At 36.5% G+C, this 27,284-nt stretch overlaps 2 protein-coding genes across 2 annotated transcripts; both read left to right on the top strand.

Moving 5' to 3' along the window:
- Positions 1–688: 688 nt before the first annotated feature.
- PARL (presenilin associated rhomboid like) lies at positions 689–17,514 on the top strand. Its single transcript, XM_083364376.1, has 10 exons — positions 689–839; positions 3,335–3,500; positions 5,220–5,360; positions 9,821–9,869; positions 11,798–11,893; positions 14,529–14,678; positions 15,128–15,198; positions 16,108–16,209; positions 16,918–17,015; positions 17,222–17,514. Exons 1-10 carry the CDS (start codon positions 769–771, stop codon positions 17,316–17,318), a joined length of 1,041 nt encoding a protein of 346 aa, XP_083220502.1. The 5' UTR covers positions 689–768; the 3' UTR covers positions 17,319–17,514.
- A 1,718-nt stretch (positions 17,515–19,232) lies between these two features.
- Positions 19,233–24,964, top strand: MAP6D1 (MAP6 domain containing 1; the record flags this gene model as incomplete). The annotated part of the gene is made up of 3 exons (XM_083364979.1): positions 19,233–19,819; positions 21,646–21,763; positions 24,476–24,964. 3 exons carry the CDS (start codon positions 19,233–19,235, stop codon positions 24,551–24,553), a joined length of 783 nt encoding a protein of 260 aa, XP_083221105.1. The 3' UTR covers positions 24,554–24,964.
- Between the last annotated feature and the right edge of the window lie 2,320 nt (positions 24,965–27,284).

Below are 27,284 nucleotides of genomic sequence, written 5' to 3'. Positions count from 1 at the left end.
GTTTACATACCACACATGCCTGTGAAAAGATGCTGAAATCCTAAGTTCAGAAGCCCTGCTTCAAACATCTTCACGATTATCTGTTTAAGAACCTATGTTTATATGGGCAAAATGAAACAGTAGATACTGAATAGTGCATTTCCTCTTGGAATACACAATTCCACAAACCCGTTTTAATAGAGATGTTTTTACGGCTGCTTCCAGGGCATTGTTGGCCATAGTAATCACTCTTCAGAGCGGATGCTACTGGCAATTACTTATTTGCAGCAGCTGCTCCTATTTCTGCTTCTTATTACTCTTTCCAACATTAATGAACGCACTTTCAGTCTTCTTTCCGTTTATTATAGTATCTATACGGGAGAAACGAACATTTCAATTAACACCCTCTCCCTAAACACCCCTTTTACAAGGGCAAAGTCACCGTTTGCAGTTCCGCACTTTTGAGATGTGCGGAAATAAACTTAATAAAATGGAAGAATGACCTCAATTGTTTTAAAATGGCGCTTAAAGACTAGAGCAGAACGCCGCCCGGAGGCGAGGAGGCAACAAGTCCTTTGGCCTTTGAAGAGACACCGGAAACCAACCACTTTATTGTGGAGGCGGAACTAATACTATCCCTTCCCACTCATACGCTAGATAAAAGCTATAGGAGCCTTCTTGTTTCCTTTCTCCAACACGACGCCCTCAGATGAGTAAGGGCAGCGGCTTCAAGATGGTAAATGATTGTGGCTGCTGACCCGGAACTATTACTTTGGGAAGGTGAAGAAAATGGGGTTGAAGTGCTATACCCGTGTCTGGGTGAAGCAAGAGTTATGGGGTGGTGGACCGTGGGCGCGCAGGTAAGACGGCATAACGTATCTCCGTGCAAAATAAGAGTTAATCGTGGACGGAAAAGGTATTACTACCTAAGCGTTCGTGCAGCCCTCTGCATGACAAGTTAGCTATCCATATTTCCGCCTAGCTTGAATCCCGTGTTAAGCGCGTGCCACGCGAGCCCAAGTATTTGATTAATTTACAAACCATAATTAATGATGAATAAGATGGTCGTGTGGACGTAGCCACTGAAGGGCATTGAGAGAGCGTAGGCGAATAGAAGGAGGAGTTGCAATACTGCTGCAAACTTCAGCATCCTCCTATACTGGGCAGTATAGAAAAGAAAAGAAAAGAAACAAAAATTTGGATGGCTACTTTTGGAAATTGAAATGGTGGAAAAAGTGGAGTTAATTTGTCATAAAGACTATACGAGAGGAAAACGCAGTAAAGTCCTTTTCTGTCCTTGGCTAAGAGCAGTATGACTCGCCATAAAAATCATTTGGGGTGGGCAGGGCTTTTTTTGTCATAGAATGCTCAGAACGGAGTTCCGGCACCTTTTTCTTTTACAAAAAAAGCACTGGGGGTGGGGATGTTTTAGTTTTTGAATCGGTGACAGTAATAGGCAGCCTAACGGAACCTTTTCACTTTTGTAATAGTTTCTTCTCCTTAAGGGCATAGTGTCTTTGGGTTTTTTTCCCCAGTTGTGGATAACTGCTTATATTTAAAACAAACATAAATCAATCTATAATTTACACCGTTATGTTATGATTCATAATATTTAAATATGTAACGTTTGAAAAAGCTGATGTGTGAAGCTCTTTTGAAGTTATTATTGGATTAAAGCCTTTGTTACACATATGAAGATTTATTTTGATTTATTTTTTTATCCCGCCTTTATTACTATGTAGGTAAATTAAGGCAGTGAACATTATTCCTTCCTTCTATTTTCCCCAAAAGTTATTTGGACCATTTCTATCAAGATTTAGGATTGGCTGTAATACTGAAATGACATTGACCACACTTGCCAATAACCTCTAGTGGGCTCAGAATGGGGTAGCATATCCATCCTGCTGTCCTTGATCTTTCAGTGATACTATCAGTTGTATCCTTCTGGGCTGATTAAGGAGGTTAGGAGTAGAAGGCAGGATGTTATGGTGTGGTTCCCTTTTTCTGAAGCTGGTTCCAGACAATGTTGGTACTATGGGATGTGGTTGAGCTTGAAGCCAATGCTTTGTTAGATGCTTTAGGACTGTATTCTCTCCCAGCTCCTATTTTTCTCCTCTTAAAACTTCTAGGTCCAGATGAGCAGTGTAAAAATGCATGTGGGAGAAAAGTCTGATGAGGCATATGAAAAAAGAGAAATGCTAAAAATTTCTGGATTTTTTTCATTAATAGCAGTTTTAAGCTGCATAAAGCAGGACTTATAACACTTCTAAATTTGATTGTTCCACTGTTTATTGTTGATAGGAATAGTAGATAATGATTGTGATGGATATTTAGCATTTAAAATAATATAAAGAGATATTCAAAGATCAAAAAGCATGACAAGCTCAAATCTATTGCAATAAAAAAATGAATATGGATAAAGAGGAACATACACAAACCAGTTTTTCCAACTGCAAAAAGCTACATAAATTCTGATGTAGTGAATGAATTTCAGATAACAGTTTGTGAGAAGGAATTGTCAGTTATTCACTTGAGTTACCCTTGTAGTCTCTTATGTAATACAATACCCAGTGTCTCTTATACTTCTGTAGAAATTGCTTATACTTATTTAGAACTGCTGCATTTCATTAACATGGAAAGTAATCATGCATTCACTCATACTTATGAACATTTTATTATTGTTTTAATGAGTCATTTAATTAAACATTTGGCTACCTATATGAACATCTGTTTACACATAATCAAATGAGTATTTAAATAATAAATTTGCAAATTGCTCAACCAGAGGAAATAGTTTTCATTCTAAGTAAGTAGTGACAAATTCTAATATCTGAAGGTTTCTTCTGAAGAGTAGTAGTGCTGGATGGTAGAACATGAATTTAGAGAAGTTACATAGCAGATGAGTTGTAACAAGCAACTGGCTTTTTATAAGTTTCATTTTTAATTCTTTGTGCATGAGGTTTCACTGAAAATCATTCTGCATGTATCGATTTTTATTGCTGGACCCCTGAGGTAGAATATAAGCAAAAATAATGTATAATTATTTACATAATAGGACAAATAAGGTAGTATTAGGCTTTTTTATTCTAATAATTTCCTTGTACAATCATTGCCTGTCCATCTAGAATGTACATTCTGATTTTGCATTATAATAAAGTTACAGTAGAAATAGAAGTTTGATTTTACATCTGATTATCAGAAACTAGTATTTCTTTGCAAGCTGGAAACATTTCAAAATATTTTATGATTAAAGTCTTTTATTATTTTACTCATTATTTATATTTATCATATTTATTCACCTCCTTCTTTCCACAGGATAACTTAATTTTATGATTAAAACATATTCTTTCAACAGGTCTATTCTGTTTACACAACCAAAAAATGGATTCAGAAGACCAGCACTGAAAACTGGCACTAAGCTACACAAAAGCAGTTTGACTCCTCCAGTTAAGGACCTGGATTTTCATGAATCTTCTCGTTCACTAAAGAAGCTAGTAAAACCTTTCTTCTTTACAATTGGGGTAATAATTTGTTGATAATTTCATGTAGTATAGTGGATAATTTCATGTAGTTCCAGTGAATGTATATTTGTGAACCATTTAGAAATATCTGTTATCCTGTAGTGCTGTGAGTTACAATGTCAACCAAGCTTAATCAAGTTCTATTAATAGGTAAAGAGCTTAGGGTTAAACAGAAACCTTAAAATGGTACTGTGTCTTGTCTTTTTTCAATACCATGAACCAACTGCCATTGTCCTTGTTGGAAGTTTATGAAGCTTTAGATTTAGTAACTCATCTCCTGTAGCAGCAGTGACTTCACCAAACCTTTCCTGAATCATTGATAAATTATGCACAAACTCATTGATATTTTTCTGCTTTTGTAAATGAACTACTTGGTCATATGTAGCAACATTTCAATTGGGCTAAATTTAGGGGTTTGATCCATTTGGAAATAAAAATTATTCTAAAAGCATTCTTTTGATGTTTAGGATTGTTGTCATGTGACAATACATTTCATTGAATCTTGGTTTTTTTTACATTTTTATTGCAAATTTTATTATTTAAAACTTTGGACAAGGTGTTAATGGTCTGACATTCCTTGTCTTACATCATTTTTGTGTTTTATATACATATATACACTTTATGTACATATTTATATACAGTTATACAATATTCAATTTTATCGACCACTTTATCCTAGTAATATGTGAAATCAGCATCCCATATATTTCTATTGAGACTTTCCTTTCTGTTCTCACCATAGGTAAAACTTATTCCAAATTTTGTAGTAATCTGATCTTTATTTTTTATTTCCAAAGTTAAGTTGTCCATTTCTGCGCTCGCCCAAATTTTATTTATCACTTCATTCTCGTCAGGTATTTCACTATTTTTCCATTTCTGGGCGAACGTCATTCCCACTGCTATGATGATGTGTATCATTATATATAACTCTTCTTTGGTATGTTTCTCTGTTGTTATGCCTAGTAGGAAAAATTCTGGTCTATAATCTACTCTCCGTCCTGATATTTCTTCTAACCATATCCATATCCTTTGCCAATACTTTTGCGTCTTATTACAGGACCACCAAACATGAAAATAACTACTTAATTGTTTGGAACATTTCCAACAGAATCTTAGGTTTTTTGTCTGATTGATTGCAACATCTCTTTCAGCACACCCCTTATTGCACATATTTCCCAACATGACCAATGAACATTAGCTCAATATGTTCAATAAAAATATGAAATATACACCATTTGAACTGTTATGTTTTTAACCAGAGCTTTTTTATTAATGAAACTTTCACGAGTTTCTAAATACATTGTAGGTTACAGTAAAACAGAACTACAGATGGTATGAAGGGTTCACAAATTTTCTGTCACTATAGAATGTAGTTTGTATTAACAAAACTATGTAGCAAATAATATGCTGCAGAATTTCTACATTAGATAATGCTTGTTTAGACAGTCTACTGCAGTAGTATGTACAATGTAGGTGCATTTTCAGATATTCAAATGTGAAAGTCACAGGCTTGTACTTTCAGTCTAAAGGCAATTATTTGAATTCAGAGTTCATGTATTAGTCCTTGATTGTAGATGTTACAATGCAATTAGATAAAAGTCTTTTATAGCTTAATTGGAATATTTCCATTGTAGTATTAGTATATCTACTATTGTCTCCATCTTAGTGAATCATGTTTTGTCTGAAATTTTGATTAAACATATTCCCAACATTCTTTAGTTTTCAGGCTGTGCTTTTGGAACAGCTGCTATTTGGCAATATGAACATCTCAGAACCAAGTTCCAAAACTATTTTGAAAATGCTCAAGCAGATTGGCTGGATAGAATACAACCACAGAAAGGACTCCACTTCAGAAAACAGGTAGAAACATTTTACTTTATATTTAAATTGTTTCTTCCTGTTCATTAAGGCAGGCATGTTTTGTATTATGCAGTTATGATTCAACATATTTCATCAAGATAATTAATTCTCCAGCCAAAATAGCTATGGATTATCATAGGTAGCCTAATACATCTGAAGGGTGTTGGATTTGGAAAAGCTATAATAGAATATTGCTATTAATGTTATTAAGAATACAGTTATTATTGCAGATGCATTCTTAATTTTTCCTCTTGTGCAATAATATTCAGAAAATGTTAAGTGGCTTAACATTTCAAGGGTCAACGTGAGGAAAATATAAAGTATTTTAATATTAAGATTGTGGGGCATTAGCATGTTTGCACTGAGTGATGGAAAAATGTATTTTAAAAAGCGAGAACTAGTTCAGCCATCGGAATATTGGATATGACTGCAATATATTGGTAAAGTAATATGGTGGTTTTATTTTATACTAGTTCTAGGTTCTCCATTACAATTTCTCTTGTAGTTACAAATCACAAAAATAAATACGAGGTGGATTGAGAAAAAAGCCTGCAGGAAGAATGTAGGTGAAAGTGACTGTTATGTCTGGTGACCCAAAGATTTCCTCTGTTATTTTTTCATATCCCATTAGGCTGTCCTCCTTTTGCATATTTTCTGTTGCTTTGCTTCTTATTTAATAGTAGTAGTAGTTAGTAGTAATAACTGTTTTCCATTTTTGCATATTTGCTTTCAAAAATGTACAGGTGAATCAGCAAAAACATCTGTACATTTTTGAAAGCAAATATGCAAAAAATGGAAAACAGTTCTAACAGCAAATGGGGAGAACATTGGTGAAATCAACATCAGATGAGGAATCTTCCAAGGGCACTCACTTTCACCACTACTGTTCAACATCGCATTAATTCTATTGACAATATTATGAAGCACAAAACTGGGATACCACATCTCAAGCCAGCATGGCAAGATAAACCATCTACTATACATGGATGACTTAAAACTGTATGCAAAAAGCCACACTGAACTTGAATCAATACTCAACACAGTTCAACTGTTTAGCATCGACATCAGAATGGACTTTGGACTTGGAAAATGTGCTATATTATCCATGCAGCGAGGAAAAGTGGGAAAAATAAAAGGAATAGAACTGGTAAGTATTATGAAAGCACTAGCAAAGGATAATGGTTTCAAATACCTAGGCATATTGTAAGCAGATAACATCTTGAATGGAAAAGTCAAAGAGTCAACACAAAAGAAATACATCAGGAGTGTCTGCAAAATACTAAAATCAAAGCTGAACGCTGGAAATATAATTAAAGCCATTAATACATGGGCAGTCCCAGTGATATGCTACCCAGCTGGAATTATCAACTGGACTTTGGCTGAATTGGAACACCTAGACCGGAAAACACGTAGACTTTTGAATATGCACCACACTCTACATCCACGAAGTGACATAGACAGATTGTACCTGCCAAGAAGAATAGAGGGCAGATGGCTACTGCAAATCCACCAAACTGTAGAAGAAGAAAAACGAAGTTTGAATGACTATGTAAATCAAAGTACAGAAAAATTGCTGCAGGCTGTAAAAACAGAGCATTATAAAAATAACAGAAAAGCAGAATATAAGGAAAAACGGCTGGATGACAAATTAAATAGATCAGAGGTGTCAAACTCAATTTCATTGAGGGCCGCATCAGCATTGCGGTTGCCCTCAGGGGGCCGGGTGGGTATGGCCAGGGTGGGCGTGGCTGGAGTGCGTATGGCCTACTGGGTGGGCGTGGCCAGCTCTACATTGTTTGCATCAAGGGTGCCTATGGGGGCCTGGGCAGGAGTGGGACAGATCTGAGGGTCTCTGGCAGGAGGAGGGTCTCTTGGCCAGGGCCAAGGCAGTGGGGGCCATTCCCTCACTGTTTCCAGGATGGCTTCGCGGGCCACATGAAACGGCTTTGTGGGCCGGATCCAGCCCCCGGGCCTTGTATTTGACATGTCTGAAATAGATGGAAAACCAAAGGTTTGAATGGGCAGCATTTGAAAAACATTGAAGGCAAATGTGATAACAACTTGACATGGGCATGGCTTAAGATGGGAACCATCAAGAAAGAAACGGAAGGCTTAATACTGGCTGCTCAAGAACAAGCACTGCAAACTAATGTCATGAAAGCGAAGATACAAAAATCTACTGACAATCCAAATTGCTGACTTTGCAATGACAAAATTGAAACTGTTTCGCATTTAATATGTGAGTGCAGCAAAATTGCGCAAACTGATTACAAAACTAGACATGTTTAGGTTTAGGTTTAGGTTTTATTTAATTTGTATACCGCCCTTCTCCCTAGGGACTCAGGGCGGTTCACAGGGCATATATAAATTACAATACAAAAGTTAAAATAAGATTAAACCAATGCCCAGATAAAAACAATAATACAATACTAAGAACAACAATTTTAAAAGCCCATATTCCCCCATCAGGCCAGACCAGCTAATTCGAATAAGTGGGTCTTCAGGCCGCGACGGAAGGTTCGGAGGTCTGATGTCATCCGGAGCTCCACCGGCAGTTGATTCCATAATGCCGGAGCGCCCACAGAGAAGGCCCTCCCCCTGGGGGCCACCAGTCGGCATTCCCTTACCGGAGGCACCCTGAGGAGGCCCTCTCTGTGGGAGCGCACAGGGCGGAGGGGAGTTGACGTGACCGAGTTGCTAAACTAATCCACTGGGCATTGTGTAAAAAATACAACTTGCCTGTGTCCAAAAAGTCGTGGGAATATAGGGTGTAAAAAGTTGTTGAGAATGAGAGGCTGAAGATCTTGTGGGACTTCCAAATACAGACAGATCGCCATTTGGAACACATGACACCAGATATCGCAGTCATAGAGAACCGAAGCGTACAGTTGATTGATATCGCTGTACCAGGAGATGCCAGAGTCGAAGAAAACTGGAAAAAATTACGAAATACCACGACCTGGCCATCGAAACTACGCGATTATGGATGAAACTTGTAACAGTGATACCCATTGTCATCGGGCACTGGGAACTATGTCCAAAAACTTTGCAAAACACATCAAGAAATTGCAGCTTCCTGCAATAACTTGAGCAAAGCTACAAAAAACTGCACTACTGAAAACATCTTACATTTTAAGGAGATACCTGGTTGATACCTAGGATGCTGGCAGCAACTCGTGTCAACCATTAGTGCCAGTCAATTTGAGTGTTCAGTTGACTGAGTTTCATGTTTTATGAATAAAAGTTTTACAATAATAAAGTTGGAAGGTACCTTCTAGTCCAACCCCCTGCTCAGGCAGGAAACCCTATACCATTTCAGACAAATGGCTGTCCAATCTCTTCTTAAAAACCTCCAGTGTTCACGTTTCTTGCTCAGCCAGTCATATTCAGAAAAAATAGTTACTATGCAAACCATGATTCATTTAGATATACATACAGTATGTGCAAATGCACATACACAGCATTTTAAATTTGTTACATGAATTATTACATAACAAAAATATATAGGTCATTACATTTATTACATCATGTTTTAGTCCTTCTGGCTCGTCCAGGATTTCTCCTTCAGTAAGGGGACTTTCCTAGTTGAGGTAGTCTAGTGTAATGTGAAATTGAGGAAGAAAGTTCCACTCACAAAATTCAGTGGAGAAATGTTCCTTCAGCAAAAGTATTTCCAAAAGATTCTTCATGGAGATGAAGGTTCCATCCTTTAATAAGGTAGCATTATAAAAATTCGGTGCTGAATTTTGGGGCCCATTTCCCTTTGTGTGGGCCGATCAATATTCAAGAAGTAGTACATATTTTATTTATTTTTCTCGTTTCTGAATTGCCCATCTCCCTCAAATAGATATCCTACAAGAGATCTTTAGAAGTATATACCTAAGTTTTTTTTTCCTTTTTAAGTTTTATTAAGAAAATGGTGTGTTGGTAAATTAGGCAGCTAGTTGTCAGTGTTGATTCTTGATTCTCTTATCCCATTACAATAATAGAGTTGATGAACTGATAATGTATCAGAATGTGAGAGGTTGAAGTTTATTTTGGGTGGTTAGTTCAAGCACTTGCTATTTCTTTTTAAAATGGTCATATTACTAAGGAAGAATTGGAGTAGATTTGTTTGTTATTTTATACACCTATGGAAAAAGATACATTGTGGTAATTTTTGAAATATGACTGACTTTTAAAAATGAGATTATCCTTTACTTGGGTATGTACTATAATAAGAGTTCATTTTGTTTAAAAGCTTAATTTCTTAAATATTTATTTGAAAAACTTGCATGAGGTTAATTAAATTTAAACTGTTTTGAAATACTGTCTGTATATATTACAGCCTAATACTTTTCATAATATCAGCTTCCTTATAATCATTACTTGCTGTAATCCAGTTGATCAGGAGGTTATTAGATTTGGGAAGGCTGTTTTATTGAAGTATCAGAATAATAACGTTGCTGGTTCTTTTTCAGATTAATCTTTGGTGGAACAGTCTTAGCAACGGGCAACGGGCTGTGTCAGGTTTGTGTTAGCTTACAAGTATTAGACATTCTCAGGAAGAGAAATGAGGCAAACAGGTACAGTATGTTACTGGATGGCTTTCATACCATGCTTACAAATTAATACACATAAGGCAGTCATGTCCAGGATATATTTTCATTCTCCATGTAATTTACTCTGTTCTAATGATACAGTAGTTAACTATTAGATTAGCAGTTTTTAATGGGACATTAATGGGACATTTTAACATTTTGTTAAACTTATTCCATCTATAGAATTGATAACATTGGCCTATTCCTCTTTCTTACTGTAGATGATTCAGGCTATTTCACACAAGATGTCATTTTTATCACAATTACTTTACTTACATAGAAAGTAGTGTGTATTAGCATGTTGCTAGAAATTCATTTGATTAACTATGTATGTCAATATATATCATATTTATCCATAGGAAGACATGTCTTTCTCCCAGATAGTTACCTATGACTTGCATCATTCTCTTCCTTTACAATGAACAGAAATTAGTTCAGAAAGATGAGATCAAATGGCTGCAAAAATCTGGCTACCTCTGAAGATTTCCCCAAAGAGTAGTCATTATTTTATGTGGGTTGCTTGCTTAATAAATGTAACCCTCTTTGTAAGGCCTAGTCCAGGGGTAGGCAACCTTGGCTCTTTTATGACTCATGGACTTCAACTCCCAGAATTCCTGAGCCAACCAAATCAGGAATTCTGGGAGTTGAAGTCCATGAGTCTTAAAAGAGCCGAGGTTGCCTACCCCTGGCCTAGTCAGTACTTCTTTCATCCAGTTTTATTTTCTTCTCAATGCAGTTTTCTTTCATCTTGTCTTACTTTCCTTCTGTTTCTACTGGAGAAGGACTTGTGTTTAAGGATGCTTTTTTATCTATAAGAGATTTTATATATATATTTTCTATTCTTCAGTCAATGTTTCAATTACTTGCTATTAATTCAGTATACTTTTTATTTTTCTGCCCCCTTTTCCAGTGTGATTTCTACACACACACATATATGTGCCATATCTGTATACAAGAGTACCAAATGCACAGATTTATTGGACAGGTGGGAAAAAAAATCTACAGGATTGTTTTCAGTAGATTTGGCAATTCTAAAATAACAAATTGGAGAAGATGGGTATTGCACATGATTTTTTTTATTATTTGTATTTCATTTCTGTCTGTCCTTTGGATATTTTCAAAGAATTTTCCTTTTGGATAAATATGGTATGAGTGAAATAAGCATCTGTTGCATATTTTAGGAAGGGGAATAGAACTCACTATATAACCAGTGAGTTGTTTCAGAGATACTTCTTTACCTAAACAGAAACAGAAAGCAGTGGGAACAGGAGCAACCTTGTAGGAAGCAGGGTATTTTGGAAATGGCGATCACGTGACTGTGGTTGACTGCAGTGGTGCAACAGTACTGAAGCAGCCACATGTTTGCTAAATTTTAATCCCATGGGAATCATGGGTCCTGGATTTTAGACGAGTGAGCCCATTTGAAATAGTTGATTCAAAACTTGTTTCTCTGTGATGCACCCATTTCTAGATATGCTAAGCCAAAATAAGAGTTTCATTGCAGTCTTTTCATTACCCCACTGTTCCAACAATTAGTAGAAATAAAAGTAGGAATGTACGGGAATTCCTTAGTATTTTCTGTATGGTCTATTACTCAAGTAGTGTTGTAAAATAATTACCTTATGAGTATATGAATAAGGATTAAAATTACTTATTTATTAAGTGAAGGAGAATGACAGCCTGATTTAGGGTGATTTCATATTTAAAAAGCCTTTTCACGTTATGTAATTACTGCATAATATGAAATAATTATGTTCTGGCTTATATTTGCAATAACTTACTTTTGGCCTTATAAACACTAAAAAATGAAGCATTTTCCTTTTTAATCACTAAATTTTTCTTTTATTAAATTCCCAGGTATTATAGCTGCAAATGTATTTGTATTCTGCTTATGGCGAATACCTACTTTCAGCCGGATAATGGTCAAATATTTCACATCTAACCCAGCTTCTCGTGAGTATAATATAATGCATGAAAAATTGTATAGATTTTTGCTGGCTTGAATTTTTAATTGGAATCATATTCAGTTTGAGTCACAGAAATAATCTGGTTTCCTTTTGTGTACAATATGAGATAATTTATCTTCAGTCTTATCATATGTATCCTACATAATATGTTTTTTCTTGCCCCTAATAAATTTCTAATGTAGACAATATAAGATAAATGAAGATTTTTTGAAATAATTTACTTTTGAATTAATTAAAGGTAATTATTTAAATTAAATTTAAGGTTACTAAGATAAATTGCATGTGTTTGGTGTACTCTAACAAAATGTGAACATAACTTTGATAGCAGTCCCAGCTGTTGAGTTAAAAAAGCTCTTCACCTTTAAATGTTTTAGAATAGTTTCAATAAAATGTTATTTCCAACTTTCCTGCTGAGGTTAATATTTGTTGATTTGCTTCCTTTATTTGTTTTAAAACACCCACCTGAGTATAAATATTTTTAAACTGTGTTGTAGAAGTAAATCTTGTTTTGTAATCATTTGTCATCATAAATTCTTCATTCCATTTTTTGCTATTATTTGTGGGTTTATGTTTCATTTTGTATTTTTGAATGAATATTCAAAGAAAAACTGTTCTAAAAAGATCCAAGCCCAATTCACTTTCCTGTAATAAAAGGTTTTGTGGCAGAAATCCCAAATGCCTAGGATGCAGGTAGTTTGGATTTATAGCAGAGATTTAATCAGGCACCTTCTTTCCTACCTCTCAGCCATAAATCCAAATACATTTTTATCTCTTTCAAGTAAAATAGGGGTGTCCAACTTCTTTGAACGGGAAGTTATATTTTGTCTTTGAGTGCCATGTCATGGTCACACACTTAAAAGTAATGACTGGAGCCAGGATGTAACTTATATAATTTAATTGAAAAACACTATATTTTAAAGACAAGTGAAAAACTATTGATCAGAATATTTGTGTCTCCCATCCTTCTGGAGTAGCATGACTGATGATGATCAGAATTATGGAATCCAAGAGAATAAGAAAATGTATGGGGACATCCGCTAATCATAACTTTCTATCTTAACATTTATTGAACGTCTCTTAGGGCAGCACCAAGATTTCTGACAGCTATATTAGATGTTGGGGATTCAAATTGAGAGCTTTTGATAAAGTACTAAATTGTCAAAAAAACATTATGCAGCCTTTTTCTAAGCTGGGTACCTCCTAGGTGTTTGAAATCCCAAGTTTACCTGTCTGCTTAGCTATTTCAAAAAATTCTAAGAATAGATGTACAAACATCTGAAAAACTTTAGGTTGCAGAAAGCTGTCACATTTGCAAGAATCTTTATCCTTAACCGGACTCAATTCAGCTAGTAAATGATGGCACTTTTGCACAGAGCCCTTCGTAAGGAAGCACAATACAAGATCAACTAAAAGTGGTTTATATGGCTGCAAATTGAGGAGGCAGACTCTGCCCTCTCAATCCCATCTTGCTCTTCTCTTATTTATTTTTGTTATTCAGTTGATGTTTTATTTGAGAATTTTTCCTAAAATAAGTTACTAGAGACAATTTTGGCTGCAGCTGCATGTCTCCATTGTGAGGATGAAAGAGCAAAAGTAGTAACAACCTATTAAGAATCTTCTAGGAAATGGAGGGGAATGTCACCAAAACCTTAATACTGATATGTCATCTTGGAAACAGAGAAAAAGTATCATAGGATCTGTTCCAATACAAACTGATTGCATTGATAAAATTCACTAGGCTAATGAGCAAGAGTTAAGCAGGGGTGTCAAACTCACATTTCATTGAGGGCCGCATCAGCATTGCAGTTGCCCTCAAGGGGCCGGGTGGGTATGGCCAGGGTGGGTGTGGCTAGAGTGCGAATGGGCTACTGGGTGGGCGTGGCCAGCTCTACATCGTTCGCATCAAGGGTGCCTATGGGGGCCTGGGCAGGAGTGGGACAGATCTGAGGGTCTCTGGGCCAGGGCCAAGGCAGTGGGGGCCGTTCCCTCACTGTTTCCAGGATGGCTTTGCGGGCCTCATGAAACCACTTTGCGGGCCGGATCTGGCCCCCGGGCCTTGTGTTTGACATGTCTGAGCTAAAGGGATAACTCTTCTGAGATTCTGAGGCCCAACTCACTCATAATTGGAGATGAAGAATCATGCTACTATATTTCATTTTTTAGAGTTGGTACTGTTTGAAGTTAAGTAGTATATAATTATTACCTTGTGGGCAGATCCGTTAATTGTAATTAATATGTTGCTCATTAAAACTCCACAAAACTTAAAAATTGGTCTTTTACAGCTTCCGGGGATAAATATTAATGACCTGCATTCTGACAATATTAATATACCAAATTCAGAGTGCTGAGAAAATTCTTCTATCAATGTATTGTAAGAGGTATATTGTAACCAAATGTGTGTGCTATCTTTTAATAGGGGAACTGTTCTCTTGATGTGGAGTCTAATTCTGATCACTAGCATCTGTGCTACTAATTTTTTTAAAAAATGTGTACAGCTGAATATTGAAAACTGAGTCATAGCAAGTCTGCTGTCTTTTGCCCAGTTTCTAAACAGTTCAACTTATAAATATCCAGAAATAAAATGCTTGAACTATCTAAACATTTTTCCTTTCTTAATGTAGGAGTTTTGTGTTTTCCCATGTTGCTATCCACCTTTAGTCATTTCTCATTACTACATATGGTAGCCAACATGTACGTTTTATGGAGCTTCTCTACCAGCATAGTTTCAATTCTGGGACGTGAGCAATTCATGGCAGTATACCTTTCTGCAGGTAATAAACCTCAAATCCTACTCTGCCTTTCATATTGTTTTTTTAATTGTTCATGTATTTTTGAACTTGCCTTCGAGTTGCAGTGGTTGGCTTCAGAGAGTACACTAAGCTTAATTTATCACAGTGTGTGAACCTAGTAATTATTTACTTAATCCATAGAAAGAAAATAAAAGCACTCATTTTTGGTTATCGTATTGATGTATTCTCATTTTCTTTTTCATTATTTATTTTCTATTATTCTGTTCTGTTTACACTCCTTTCATTTTCTTCCCTTTTTTATCGTTATAAGCCCCCTACTGTAGCCCCACAAAAAGATAGGCAGCAAATAAACTCAACAGATAACAAATGTATTTTGTTAAACAAGTGAAATAGACAGTAAAGCAAAAATATTTTTTATGACTGTGGTCTTCATTGAATTTATGCTTCTGTTTTTAAAAAAATCTTTTTAGGGGTTTTTTCCACATTTGTCAGTTATGTCTGTAAAATGGCCACTGGGAAGTTTGGACCATCACTCGGAGCTGTAAGTGCTATTAAATATCTATAAAATAGATGAATATTAGATACATTTTGAAGCCTACTGTATTTTGCTTTAACAGAAGTTAAGATATATTTTTAAAGAGCTACAGTGAAATTTAGCATAATATTCTAATGTTGAAATTTTTCAATAATCTGCACTCTAGCAAGAAGTAGGATTATTTTTAGGTTAAATATTTTGTCTATATCAGTTATTTAGATGAGCTATTTGATAAAAAAAGTACCTGTTTCAGTTTTTTTGATAGTTCAATCTTGCAATAATCTTGGGACATGAGCCATGCTACTTTGCTTATTTAAAAGTTGATTACTTTGAATTTATTTGCAATTGTAACTAATTTTGCTTACTATTACAGCTATCTGCTTGGTCCTCTCTATTAATTACCTGATTGGGGCAGGGGGTAAATATCTTCAAATTAGTCCTGACTCCTGGGTGCTCCCTCGATGAGTCTATGTCATTTTCTTGGAAAGACTTCAAAAGCCGTTTGTCATTCTTTTCTTCCTAGAGCTTGACCACATTGGCTTCATGCTTAAGGCAGAAGTGGAACTCACAGTCTTCCAGTTTCAAGTCCGTGCCTTTCACACATCAAACTATTTTGTTTGAATTTAGTCCCTCTGAATTATCTGGACTGGTTCCAATAAAAGAGCTAATACTTAATTGTAGCTTTCTAGAGATATCTAAAGGAAGCCCTGATCTATAGGCATAAAATGATATTCATAAGGATTATCCCACAGAAAAGTATTTTAAAGTAGCTGTTAGTATGTGAGGTATCGACTGTATAGCTAAATTCTTAAGCATCCTGAAAAAGGTGAAAAAGAATTTTTATGCAATTGCACTTTGGTACAAAAAATAGCCCCAAATGTTAAGAATATTTATCTCCTTTTTATGTAATTTTAGTCAGGGGCTATAATGGCTGTCCTTGGAGCAGTATGTACAAAGATACCAGAAGCCAAGCTAGCTATAATATTTCTTCCAATGTTCACATTTACTGCTGGAAATGTAAGTAGCTTTGAATAATGAATTAGAAACTTTTTTTACCTATTGTAATATATACCTGAGCAATTTTCTGTGCTTTGTTCTATTTCAAAATTGATACAGTTTGAAAGTTTCATTTAAATCTAGGTGACAGACAATACGGAGCAGTGTGGCTTTTGTTTACCCTGTGAATTTCTTAAGATGAAACTTTGGATTCTTTGTGTATTAATAAATAAGTCAAATTCCAAAGGGATGTTATTAAAAGTGTCAAGATACATATTGATTTGAGAATCAGAAACCTACTTTACATAGGTTGTAGCTGTACCAGTAGTTGTAGATGTTCCACTAGTTTACAAGAAGCACTTTTTTCTTGTTTGCTCTGTACTCCACTTCCCTTTCTGCTTTAGTCTTGGAATTACTAGTTTCAATTGGCCTAAAGTAGCCCAGGTACCTAGGTAATCTAATCTTCAGGAAGAGCTGCTGAAATGACCTGATTTTCTTTTTATTTATGCTATACATAATGACATTTCTACTTTGCATATTAGGAACAGGCTGAGTTGTAGAAAAAAATGTATATTCAAATCGGTATTTAGTATCTGTACATTTGATCATTATACTGTTGACTGCATAGCAAATGTTATTTATGAGTATAGGATAAATGTTTCTGATGTTTATGACTAATAGCTTTGCTATTTATTGCACTTTACCAATAAATTGTTTACTCATTTCTAGGCTTTAAAAGCTGTTATTGCATTGGACAGTGTAGGACTTATTTTGGGTTGGAGGTTTTTTGACCATGCATCACATCTTGGAGGAGTTCTGTTTGGCATGTAAGTATTCATATTATTTTGTGATAAACATGACATATCGTGGGCATTTTTCTTGTGTTCAAAAAGATCCTATAAATTGTCCTTTTCTTGGGTCTGACATTGCTTTTAAGAATTAATTTTAGTCATGTTAAGTACCTTTGTCTATAAGCAGTTGTTATCTCTCTAATATATTTTGTGAAAATTTTCTTTTGTTTGTTTCTTTCAAGATGGTATGTAATGTATGGGAATAAACTAATATGGAATAATAGAGAACCAGTGGTGAAAGCATGGCATACAGTGAAGACATGGAGGCCAAATAAATGAAGCGGACTCTTGGCGGCTGCATTTCAGAATATATTTGCATTGAAATGAGCACAAGTATTGGAGACAAGATAGTGTATTGATGAAATCATAACTACATACTAAGTACTCAGACTGTAATTCTAGCCCCACAATGAAAATAAATATCTTGGTAAATAAAATGGTATATCTGAAACAAAAACATGTGTCTTATTGCTGTATTGAGTAAGGTTGTAGCCTTTTTTGAGGTATCTTAGAACCGATTTAAAATTGGATCAATTGCCTGATTAACTCATCTTGAAATGAAAATAGGACAATAGTTCCTAAAGCAAGAATCCCAATACCACTTTTAAAGGTACATTTTCATTCTTCAGCTATCTGTATTTAATATGAATAGATACATACATACGGTCTTCTCAGACATTATGATTTCGTATCTCCCTTGTAGCTGCTGCTCAATGAGCAGCAGCTACATTGGTCAGGAGGGGCCTTTGCACAGATTCATACTGTGTAGTCTTTCCCTGACTGATGGTCACATCATAACTAGATTGTTGTGATTTGTTTTACATGGGCCTGCCCTTGAAAACTATCCAGAAGCTGTAGCTGTTTCAGAATGCAGCGGTCCAAGCAGTAGTGTGCACTTCTCGTTATGCCCTTGAGTTGCAGCCAAGCAAGTTGCATGGGTTGCCACTTGGTTTCTGAGGTGCAATTCAATGTGCTTGTTACTTCTAAAGCCCTTCATGGCACAGGGTCTTTTTATCTGTGTGGTATCTATCTCCATATCTGCCTGGCATATTCAAAGATGATGCACTCCAGGTTCCCTCAACCATTGTCATCTTATGGAACCAAAGAAGTGTGCTTTCTTTGTCACTGCTCTTGCCCTCTGGAATAGTGTGCTTGCATGTTCACAATATGTATGTCTAGAGCTTTCCTCAAAAATTCCCAGTTAACATCTTATTAGCATGTTCTCCATATATCTGACAGACACTTGGCTGCAAGAAAACAATCTTTGTGATGATGTCCAAGACCTCAATGGATCACACACTTCCAGAAAAAAAACTTCTGGTTTCTGATCTTTCCCAGATCCTTCAATTAAAATCTTTGGTCAGAATAGTTTTTTAATCTGTTTCAGCTGATAATAGTCTATAATTGGTGAACTGATTAACTTCCTGCCTGATTGTATAATGTACATGCGTAGGACTGCCATTCTGCATTACTCAGAAACCAACTGGTACAAAATACTGCAGGTTAATCCTATAAATGCCAGTTTCACCAGTTCTGAACTGTTAAATGTTTTACTTAAATACTGCTGGTGAAGGAAAAAGAATGCTGACCTCAGTACATTAGGAGTGCTATTCCTGCAATATCCAGCTAGCTGCTGTTGTGAACGTTGCCACTTGCTTATTTTCCTTTTTTACTCTTCATTCCTGATTAATCATCTAATATCCGAGTTTCTCGCCTATTTTAGATTGCAGGAGACATAAATTCTTCATGGAACGCATGTATAAGAATGAACTGGCAGGCTGCAGTGGTTAAAGCTAAGTAGGGGGTAGGATGCTTCCTCAAGAGAAGCCAAGGAGGTAGGATGATGGGGTGGAAAGACTTGGTGACTGGTGCTATGTGTCACCCCTTTGCCCCCCCCTTCCCCTATTATCTCTGTATCCCTCACCAGTGCTGCATTAAGCTCCTTCTGTCACCCCGGATAGGGGGTGGGGATGGGAATGAATGACTGAGCTACCATCACGTGTGTGCTAGCCTCCTAAAGAAAAACGGATTGTCCAAAGCGGTGTATGAGGGAGGGAGTCTGACACTGAGAAGCGAGCGGGAAGTAACTCTCAGCTGGGGAAGGGCTCGCTGCAGAACTCCTCTCCTCCGCTGAGGCACCCCCACCCGCGGGTCCCGGTATCTCTCACTGCATCCTCGCACGGTGCTGCCGCCATGGCTTGGCCCTGCATCAGCCGAGTGTGCTGCCTGGCGCGCTTCTGGAACCAGATGGACAAGTCGGACCTGGCCGTGCCGCTCACCATCCACAATTATTCCGACATCGAAGAAGGGGCGGAGGCGGGCGGCGGGGGCAGCCCTCAACAGCCTCGGATCCCGTCAGGAGGCGCCGCCAGCAGCCGACCCCAAGCCCCTCCGCGGGCAGCCTCTGCCCTGCCGGCGTCCGCGTCCGCCCCCTCGTTGCGGGACAGCCTGGTCGTTGTCAAGAGGCCGTCGAAAAAAAGCGGGGGCAGGCACCGGAAGGAGCCCTTCGCCGCAGAGACTCAGTACCAGCAGGATTTCCGAGCGTGGCCGCTGCAGAAGAGAGACACCCTGCCTTGTCTTGGGGAGTGCCGGAGAGCCGAGCCCACGCGGGCATCTCCGGCCGCGGGCGCCCCGGCCGCCTCTCCCCACGCTGAGATCCCGGCAGGGTCTCGAGTGTACGTGCTGCCGGCGGCTAGGCAGGAGGGGAGCAATAAGGACGCTGGCTCCAGACAGGTGTGGCCTTCCTCCTCGCCTCCAGGTATCGCCAGGACTTCGTACAGGTAACTCCTTGAATTTTTGTCTGTGATCTAATTCCCCCCACCCCTGGGCTGCAGTCTTGACTTCCAGGCATAGCACTGCTTCATCTCTTCAGGCCACAACAGATTGTATATATGTATGTATATATGCATGTATGCATGCATGCATGCATGACCAACTGCTTGAATATGCTCTAATGCAGGGGTCTTCAAACTTGGCCCTTTTGTGACTTGTGGACTTCAACTCCCAGAATTCCTCAGCCAGCATGGCTGGCTGAGGAATTCTGGGAGTTGAAGTCCACAAGTCACAAAAGGGCCAAGTTTGAAGACCCCTGCTCTAATGTTTCAAGGCAGGCAAACTCAGGAGAATAAGAACCACTAAATTCTTTAGACAACTTTATTGATAGTAGGGTAATGTAACAATCTTAAAAGCCTGCCAAAGCAATTCTTCAGTTCTTCTGTAGCAGAATTAAGGCAGAGTCACTTTCTCATGTTTTTTTCTATCCCCTCACCGGGGAACTGTTTCTCAATGGTTTGGCTTCCTCTGTGCCAGTTGTGCTCCCTCCTCCATGTTCCCAGTTGAGTCAGACATTTCATCCCAAATATATACTAAGCATGTTGTTATTTAGATTAATGTCCTGTCCTTTCTCCAAGAGCTCAAGTGGGTTTGTTGTCATGGTGGAAGGACAGTATATCATTTTTTGTTTTCTCTATATAGTTCATATGTAACCAAATTGGCACTATGAATATACTTTCAATGGATCAGGCATTGTATTTAGCTATATGTAATTTACATTCTATGTAATATTCTATTACGACTTTGATATTTATATCCTGGCTTTTCTCAGAAAGCTTAGCAATGCATATAATCATCTCTCCTAAACATATTAGTTTTACAGTGAACATGGACTTAATATGGAAATGATTGGGCTGAAGTCACCCACTGACTTTCATAGCTAAGTTGGAAACTGAATCATTCCTTTCCTGGTCCAACTTCTTTAATACATGTGCAGCATTTAATCATTCTTTGTTGTGAAAATAGACCTGTTTAATATTTGGATCTGAGATTTCTAGAAGAGCTCAGGCTTAGGTAGGAGAAAATTGAAAAAAAAATCCTGAATAGAGGCAGTGGCATGCCGCTTTCACACTGTAATCAAGAAAACATGGCTCTCTGTATTGTCACCTGAAGTTAAACTTGATAGTAGTGAACTTGTTGCCTCTGCTTGAAAAATAAGGTCCATTAGGCATCCAGTCTATCTGGACACAGCAACATTTGTGTCCAGATAATTCTTTCTCACAAATGCTTATTAAATAAATAATATATGAAATAGTCCAGGAATCAGGGACTGACCATTTATCAAAATGAGGAAATGTAAGTAACAGTATCAGGACACTAGCTCCACATCCTATATGCTGCTTTATTATGTTATAATGTAAGTACAAAGGTCAGAATTTGAATTGTGCAGTCATAATGCAGATATCAACATTTGCCCCCCCTGTGAATGTCCATGCCAATCTTCATAATCTGATGGAATGTGATTTCTAGAGTTCAACCACTGATAGACATACAGGTTTCAGACAAGGCAATCTTACATTTGCTATGTGCTCTCCTAAGCACCCTTAGTCCTTTCGACATTTGCATAATACTTTCAAATGACATTTGCAAAATACTTATAATCCCTGTTCATTCTATTTTCATTTTGTGAGGGTAAATAAGGAAAATACATTTTAAAATACATTGTGCATGCTTTTGTAACTTTCTGTATATGATGAGAAAGCAGAATTAGTTTGTCTTTTCTTTTTCAAAGCAGCAGCATCCACTTAACTTTCACTTTGCAAATTCATTTTAGACATGAACATCACCCATGGTCTGCAGCAAAACCATCCAAGCCTACAAAGACAACACAGGGGTTCATTATTCCAGAAGATCACTTTGTGCAAGAATCTAGCTACAAGTCAGACTTTAAGGTAAATGTGCTTTACAAAACTTTTGGAATGAAGAAATTTGCTAATGTTTGACCAGTAAAAAACAGATCACTAAAAGAATTGTATGTTTGAAAGAAATGCTTCAAAGCAATAAATATTAATAGAAATTACTAAATTTAATTAATATCTATTAATACATATTAATATAAATTTGGAAATCAATAGAAATAGAAGTTAGGAAAGGTGTTTTGATTTAGCAGAAGCAGTCCTATGGACATGATCCATTTCCTTTGAATTGAATCCCAATTTAAGCAATACTAATTTTGGGGCTCGCTTGTCATTTGGAGCCACTTGCTGATACATGATACATAGAATTACTACCAAAACAAGGTCAGAATATATAATTTGAACTTTAAGATTTAATTGTATGCAGCACAGTCCTTTGCCATAATATCTAAGCTTTAAATGAGATCACATTTAGCTCAGTGACCTCTTCTCTTATGTAAATGAGCACACAATTAATTATTGTAATTTTAGTTTTTCCATTATTAGTAAAAGGGGGCATTTGTAGGAAATGACCAGGCTGTGCCTGAAGGAAGGGTGAAGCGCATCATCAGTCTCCAGTCCCTTTGCACCCACAAGAGATCTAAGTCCAGCTCATCTTGAATTCTGCTGATTCTTATCTACCGCCAATTTGCTTTGACCATTAGTAGTTCAGATTCTTGTACAGAATGTTAGCATGCAAAAACCCCCAACCCTGCATTCATCTGAACCACCTTAACTCCTGATTTCCTGTGCTTGACAGCATTTTAAAAACCAGGTTAATACAAATTAGCACGCCACACAATTCTCATAAACATCAAATATTATAAAAGGGTAGAATTGCAAAAAAACAAAACCCCAATTAAACATCTTTAAGAATGCAATATCTCTATTAAGTTAATGTCCTAAAGTTTAATTAATTTGTCCCTAAAGCACTTGTTGTGAGAGCAAATACATTTAATAATACTCTTGTCCACCATTTAATATAATTTTAGTTAAATTAGACTATACTTATCTAAAATATAAAAAATCTATCTTGTTTTAATATTGGAAAAAATTTCTATCAATAGAATCATAGAATCATTTCATTCAAAAGTACGCTAAATACACTAGAGATCCATAAGATAAGATTTATAGATAATAAGCAACTTTGTAATTTTTCTTTCTTTTAATATATGACTACAAAGTCTGGACTATGATTGTCAAATGTGTGAAAATTACTAGGTGAAAGCAAAGGATTTTCTGTATCTCTTTGCTGCTATTTAATGATGTTCCCCATACACCGAATCCATATATGGTGACTCTGGCCTTAAGTGAGACATCATAGTTTTTATTTGATATTTTTTTAAAAAAAGCTTTTCTCTTTGAAATCAGCCAAACACCCACCAAAAAGGGAGGCTGGTATACTAGTAAAGATAGCTAACCTGATATAATGGGACCCTGCCAATTTTTCACCAGGGACAGTAGGAGTCTGGGTCAGCCGTATCATGTAGCCTAGCTAAAACTACTGTATACCACTGCAGAGATTCACATTTGATTGACCCATTAAGAATGTATATTCTTAAGAATTTTTAAGGATACAGGAAGTAAAGCGAGAGCTGATAGAAGATCTAGAGAATTTGTTTCCAGATCTATACAAGATAGTGTTACTGGGCAGTTAAGAAATGGAAAATAAGGATACAAGACATATTTCCAGACATATAGTATCACAAACACACTTATCTGCATAGTAAATAAGTGAAATTTAAATACATGTAAATGGCTTTAAAATTATGGTTCTTTTAAAAACAAAGTTCTACCACCAAAAATGTATACTATAATCTGACCTATAGAACATTAATTTAAATAGCTCTGATATTATGAACATAGAAAGTTTGTTTTCTAAATTAGTAATAATGTAAAATTATGTTTCGTGTATTTGTTGAAATTTGTTTTTCCTCATTGTCTTATATCTATTATTATCCATTAATAATGGACAGGCTCACACTTCTGCGAAGACTTTTTACTCAGTTCTTGGAAACATAACAGTGATAAAGTGTGTGCATGCATATTAATCCATAATGACCGGATTAGCTCATAATTCAGCATGTTGTGTTTTACATATCCACAAGTCATCATTTTGTGCCTTGCTATTACTTGTGCACAAGACTATTTCTACCGGCTTCAGAATATTTAATTTGGATTTTACCTCATACTGAAACAGTTAACTACAATGTAAATACATATCCATAAGCAATAACTTAAATGTCATATATGTAAGGGGTTGAGATATTATGTAAGTTTGTGTGTGTGGATATCTGAGGGACTGTTTGCTGGGTTTGAAGAAGCTTATATCCTATTTTAACACTATTATTTTTTTAAAAAAAATTCAAGGGGTAATCTGAATAAAATCTGCAATTCGAAACATGATAAGGGATTTTGAGGGATTATCTGCTCTCTCTAACCTGCCTGGTACTTGCATATGGGAATCACAGACAAGTCAAATTCAGTTTAAATGCATTACTTATCTGGTGGCCGGATAGATCATCCTCAGGCTGGCAAGCCATGTGCAGGAAATAATATTTTTAATTCCTTCAACAGAAGAAATACTATCAAACAATGTAGGTCAGCTTTCTTCAACCAATCATTCTATAGGTATATTATTGGGCTACAATATCCATCATTCCCCAGTATTATAACCAGTCCTCAGTGTCTTTTCCTTTTTCTCTCTAGATTCCAGAAGCAAAGACAAAGTTTTCTTCAAATCCTTCTGCTGTTTTCCAGGCGCCATCTCACATCCTTAGTATATGAATCTGGATCATGATCATTTTCTGTTCAACCAGCTTAAGGTTGTGAAAATGAACAGCTATGCAACTTTGTAAGTGCTCGTGAGATAAAAGTGAAGGATTATTAAGCAGACATAGTAATTATCAGAATTCATAAATTTAATATGAATACGGTATGTGAATCATAAATACTTGAATCTGAATTGAAGACAGTCTAACTTACTGGAAAGAATGACCTAGATTCATAGAAATATCCTCATTACCATTAGCTAGACTTGGCTCCCATTTGAAACACTGACAAAAAGGCAATATTTGAAGCAGTATGCTGATTCTTAAGTAAAAAATACACTGTATAAAATGCATCATTAATTTTCCACCTTCTTTAAATTCATGGTCATTTTACTAAATAGTCCCTAAAACGATTTGGGTAGATTTTGAATTTTTTTTACTTCTTGTCACTCACCTTTAAATGAGTCTCATACTTTTAAAGACATTTTAATGCCACATTATTGAGAATCATTATATTAAAGAGAATCCTTAAATCTTGAGTTTTATTTTATTTTAATTACAATTATTTTGCAAAAGTAATTAAAGCATCATAGCAATGAAAGTGGAGTTGGGCTGAGTAGCTTTGGTCGCTTATATTATGTATGTCCTTCAGCCACCTGCCAAGTTATTTAAACACAAGCACCCTACAGGGATCAATTCTTTTTTTTCCCCATTTAATTTCATTATTTCATTTTTTAAATTTTTACACTGCTCAACTTCCAGAAACTCTAGGAAATTCACAGGTTAAAAACACGAAGAACAAAGAAATAATACATGATAAAAATAAAGAGAAGATAAAACAAACCGAACAACAAAGCAAACCCACATGACCCAAAGTGGGACTTCAATAACAAAGCCAGTTTTCCAGGGATCTCCAAAACAGCAGGATGGAGGCCATCCAGATCTCTGGGGAGGGGAACCTCATTCCAGAGAGCAGTTGGTACAGCAAAGAAGGTGCACTTTTAGAGTCCCAACAAAGGGCATTGTTTAATCAAAGGCACTAGATCACCCCAACCCTGTTGGATCAAATTTGGCTGAGCAGGTACTATAGGACATAGGCACAAACAGTGCATATAGTATTCATTCTGAGTTATTTAATGTGGTTTCCATCTTCCCTTGTTTGTTACATAGCATTTTACTGTTGGAATTTAGCTCAAAGCCACTTAGTCCTGCTAGATCTTTTCTGGTAAAAGGTGACCCAGCCACTGTTTATGAAAACTTGAAGCAAAGGTGAACTCACCGCTTTATGCATCAGCCAGGTCCACTATCGATAGATCAGTCAGATCTGCATCTTTAAGCTATATGAAGACTATGTTCCTGTTCTCAGATGCCTCTTTTGTAAGCTAAACCTATCTAGATCCTTTCACTGTTCCTCAATGTTCAGTCAGCCATCACTATTTAGGGCTTGATTTCCAGATCCCTAACCATATTTGTAACCTTCTTCTGATCTCATTCCAATTTTTCTCTCTCCTTTGTGCTGCCCAGAACTGGATATAGTGCTCCAGGTGGGTTCTGATCAGGGAAGAGTAGAGGAATCAACAATTGCTTCCAGTCAAATGTTGGCTGGTTTTTTTATGGTTCTGGAAGAAAAGGAAAAACATCTTTTAGAGTCTTGATACTATTAGCCTAATTACCGTATGTACTTTCTTCAGAAAATTTTAGTATGTATTGCTTCAAGAGGATTGCTTGTCAATATTGTTTTTTCTTTTGGTGAAGGTGTTCCCTTTACTTACGGCTTTCTGATATCTTTTGTTCATTTTTTTCCCTAGGCTGTTTTCCTGAGTCCTGTTGTTGGTCATGTGAGCCAAAGTGCAATCTCCTTTATGGCTGTATGACCAATGTGTAGCACGTCTATCACACTCACACCAACACATTCCCAAATGAAAGTCTAGTTTTTACTGTGAAGTTTAAAAAGTGGGTATGACTAAGAAGTCTTACAAACCATCCTGTTTCTTTTCTGAGCCAGAGAGACCCCTAAATCATGCTATGAAATGAAAGCAGGATGTTTTAAAAGTGAGGTTGCTTTATTTATTCATGCTCTGGCCATTATAGAGAAAAGGTTGTTTATATTAATGTATGCCAAATAAGAAACACGGCTAAAAGTACAACACACAGCCAGAGGATCACGGCCTCATCAATGTTCCCTGATTTATGTAGGTACATAGAATTAACTGATCTTTAACAAGCACACTTTTTCCTGGAAGTGTTTATTTTCAGTCTTGATAATGTTTTCCTGAAGACTCAATTTCACTGAGAATTCAGTTATTAAATTCTGGGAAGAAAACTCCTCAAAGGCAGTAGAGGCAACTGCAACTAGTATTCTCATTTTCTTGGGGTCTAGTAGCCCTTACTAGTTTGGGTTAAGTATTGAATATTGCACTAGGCCAGACATTAAAGCAATGGCTGAGATAATTTGTTTAATGTGTATGTAAATTTTGTAAATAGGAAAAATTATCGTTTTCCAAAAGAAAAAAGTGCATGCTTAATATGATTTTATTTAACATTCATAGTTTTTGAGTATGCAAACTAGAAAATGATTTGCCTTGAAAAAGTAAAATTACTGCTTGCTGCTAAGGAAGTATGTGTTATATATGTTATAGTATAATTTCCAGAGAGACAATTTGACTGTTTCATTATTTTGGAAGAGCACTTTTGTACAATATTGTAATTTTTGCTTAGACATTTTAAATACACTAGTTCTTAGTTCT

This window comes from Vipera ursinii (assembly GCF_947247035.1).
Source record: "Vipera ursinii genome assembly, chromosome: 5".
In the NCBI taxonomy this organism is placed as follows: domain Eukaryota; kingdom Metazoa; phylum Chordata; class Lepidosauria; order Squamata; family Viperidae; genus Vipera; species Vipera ursinii.
This window is presented reverse-complemented; position numbering and strand designations above follow the sequence as displayed.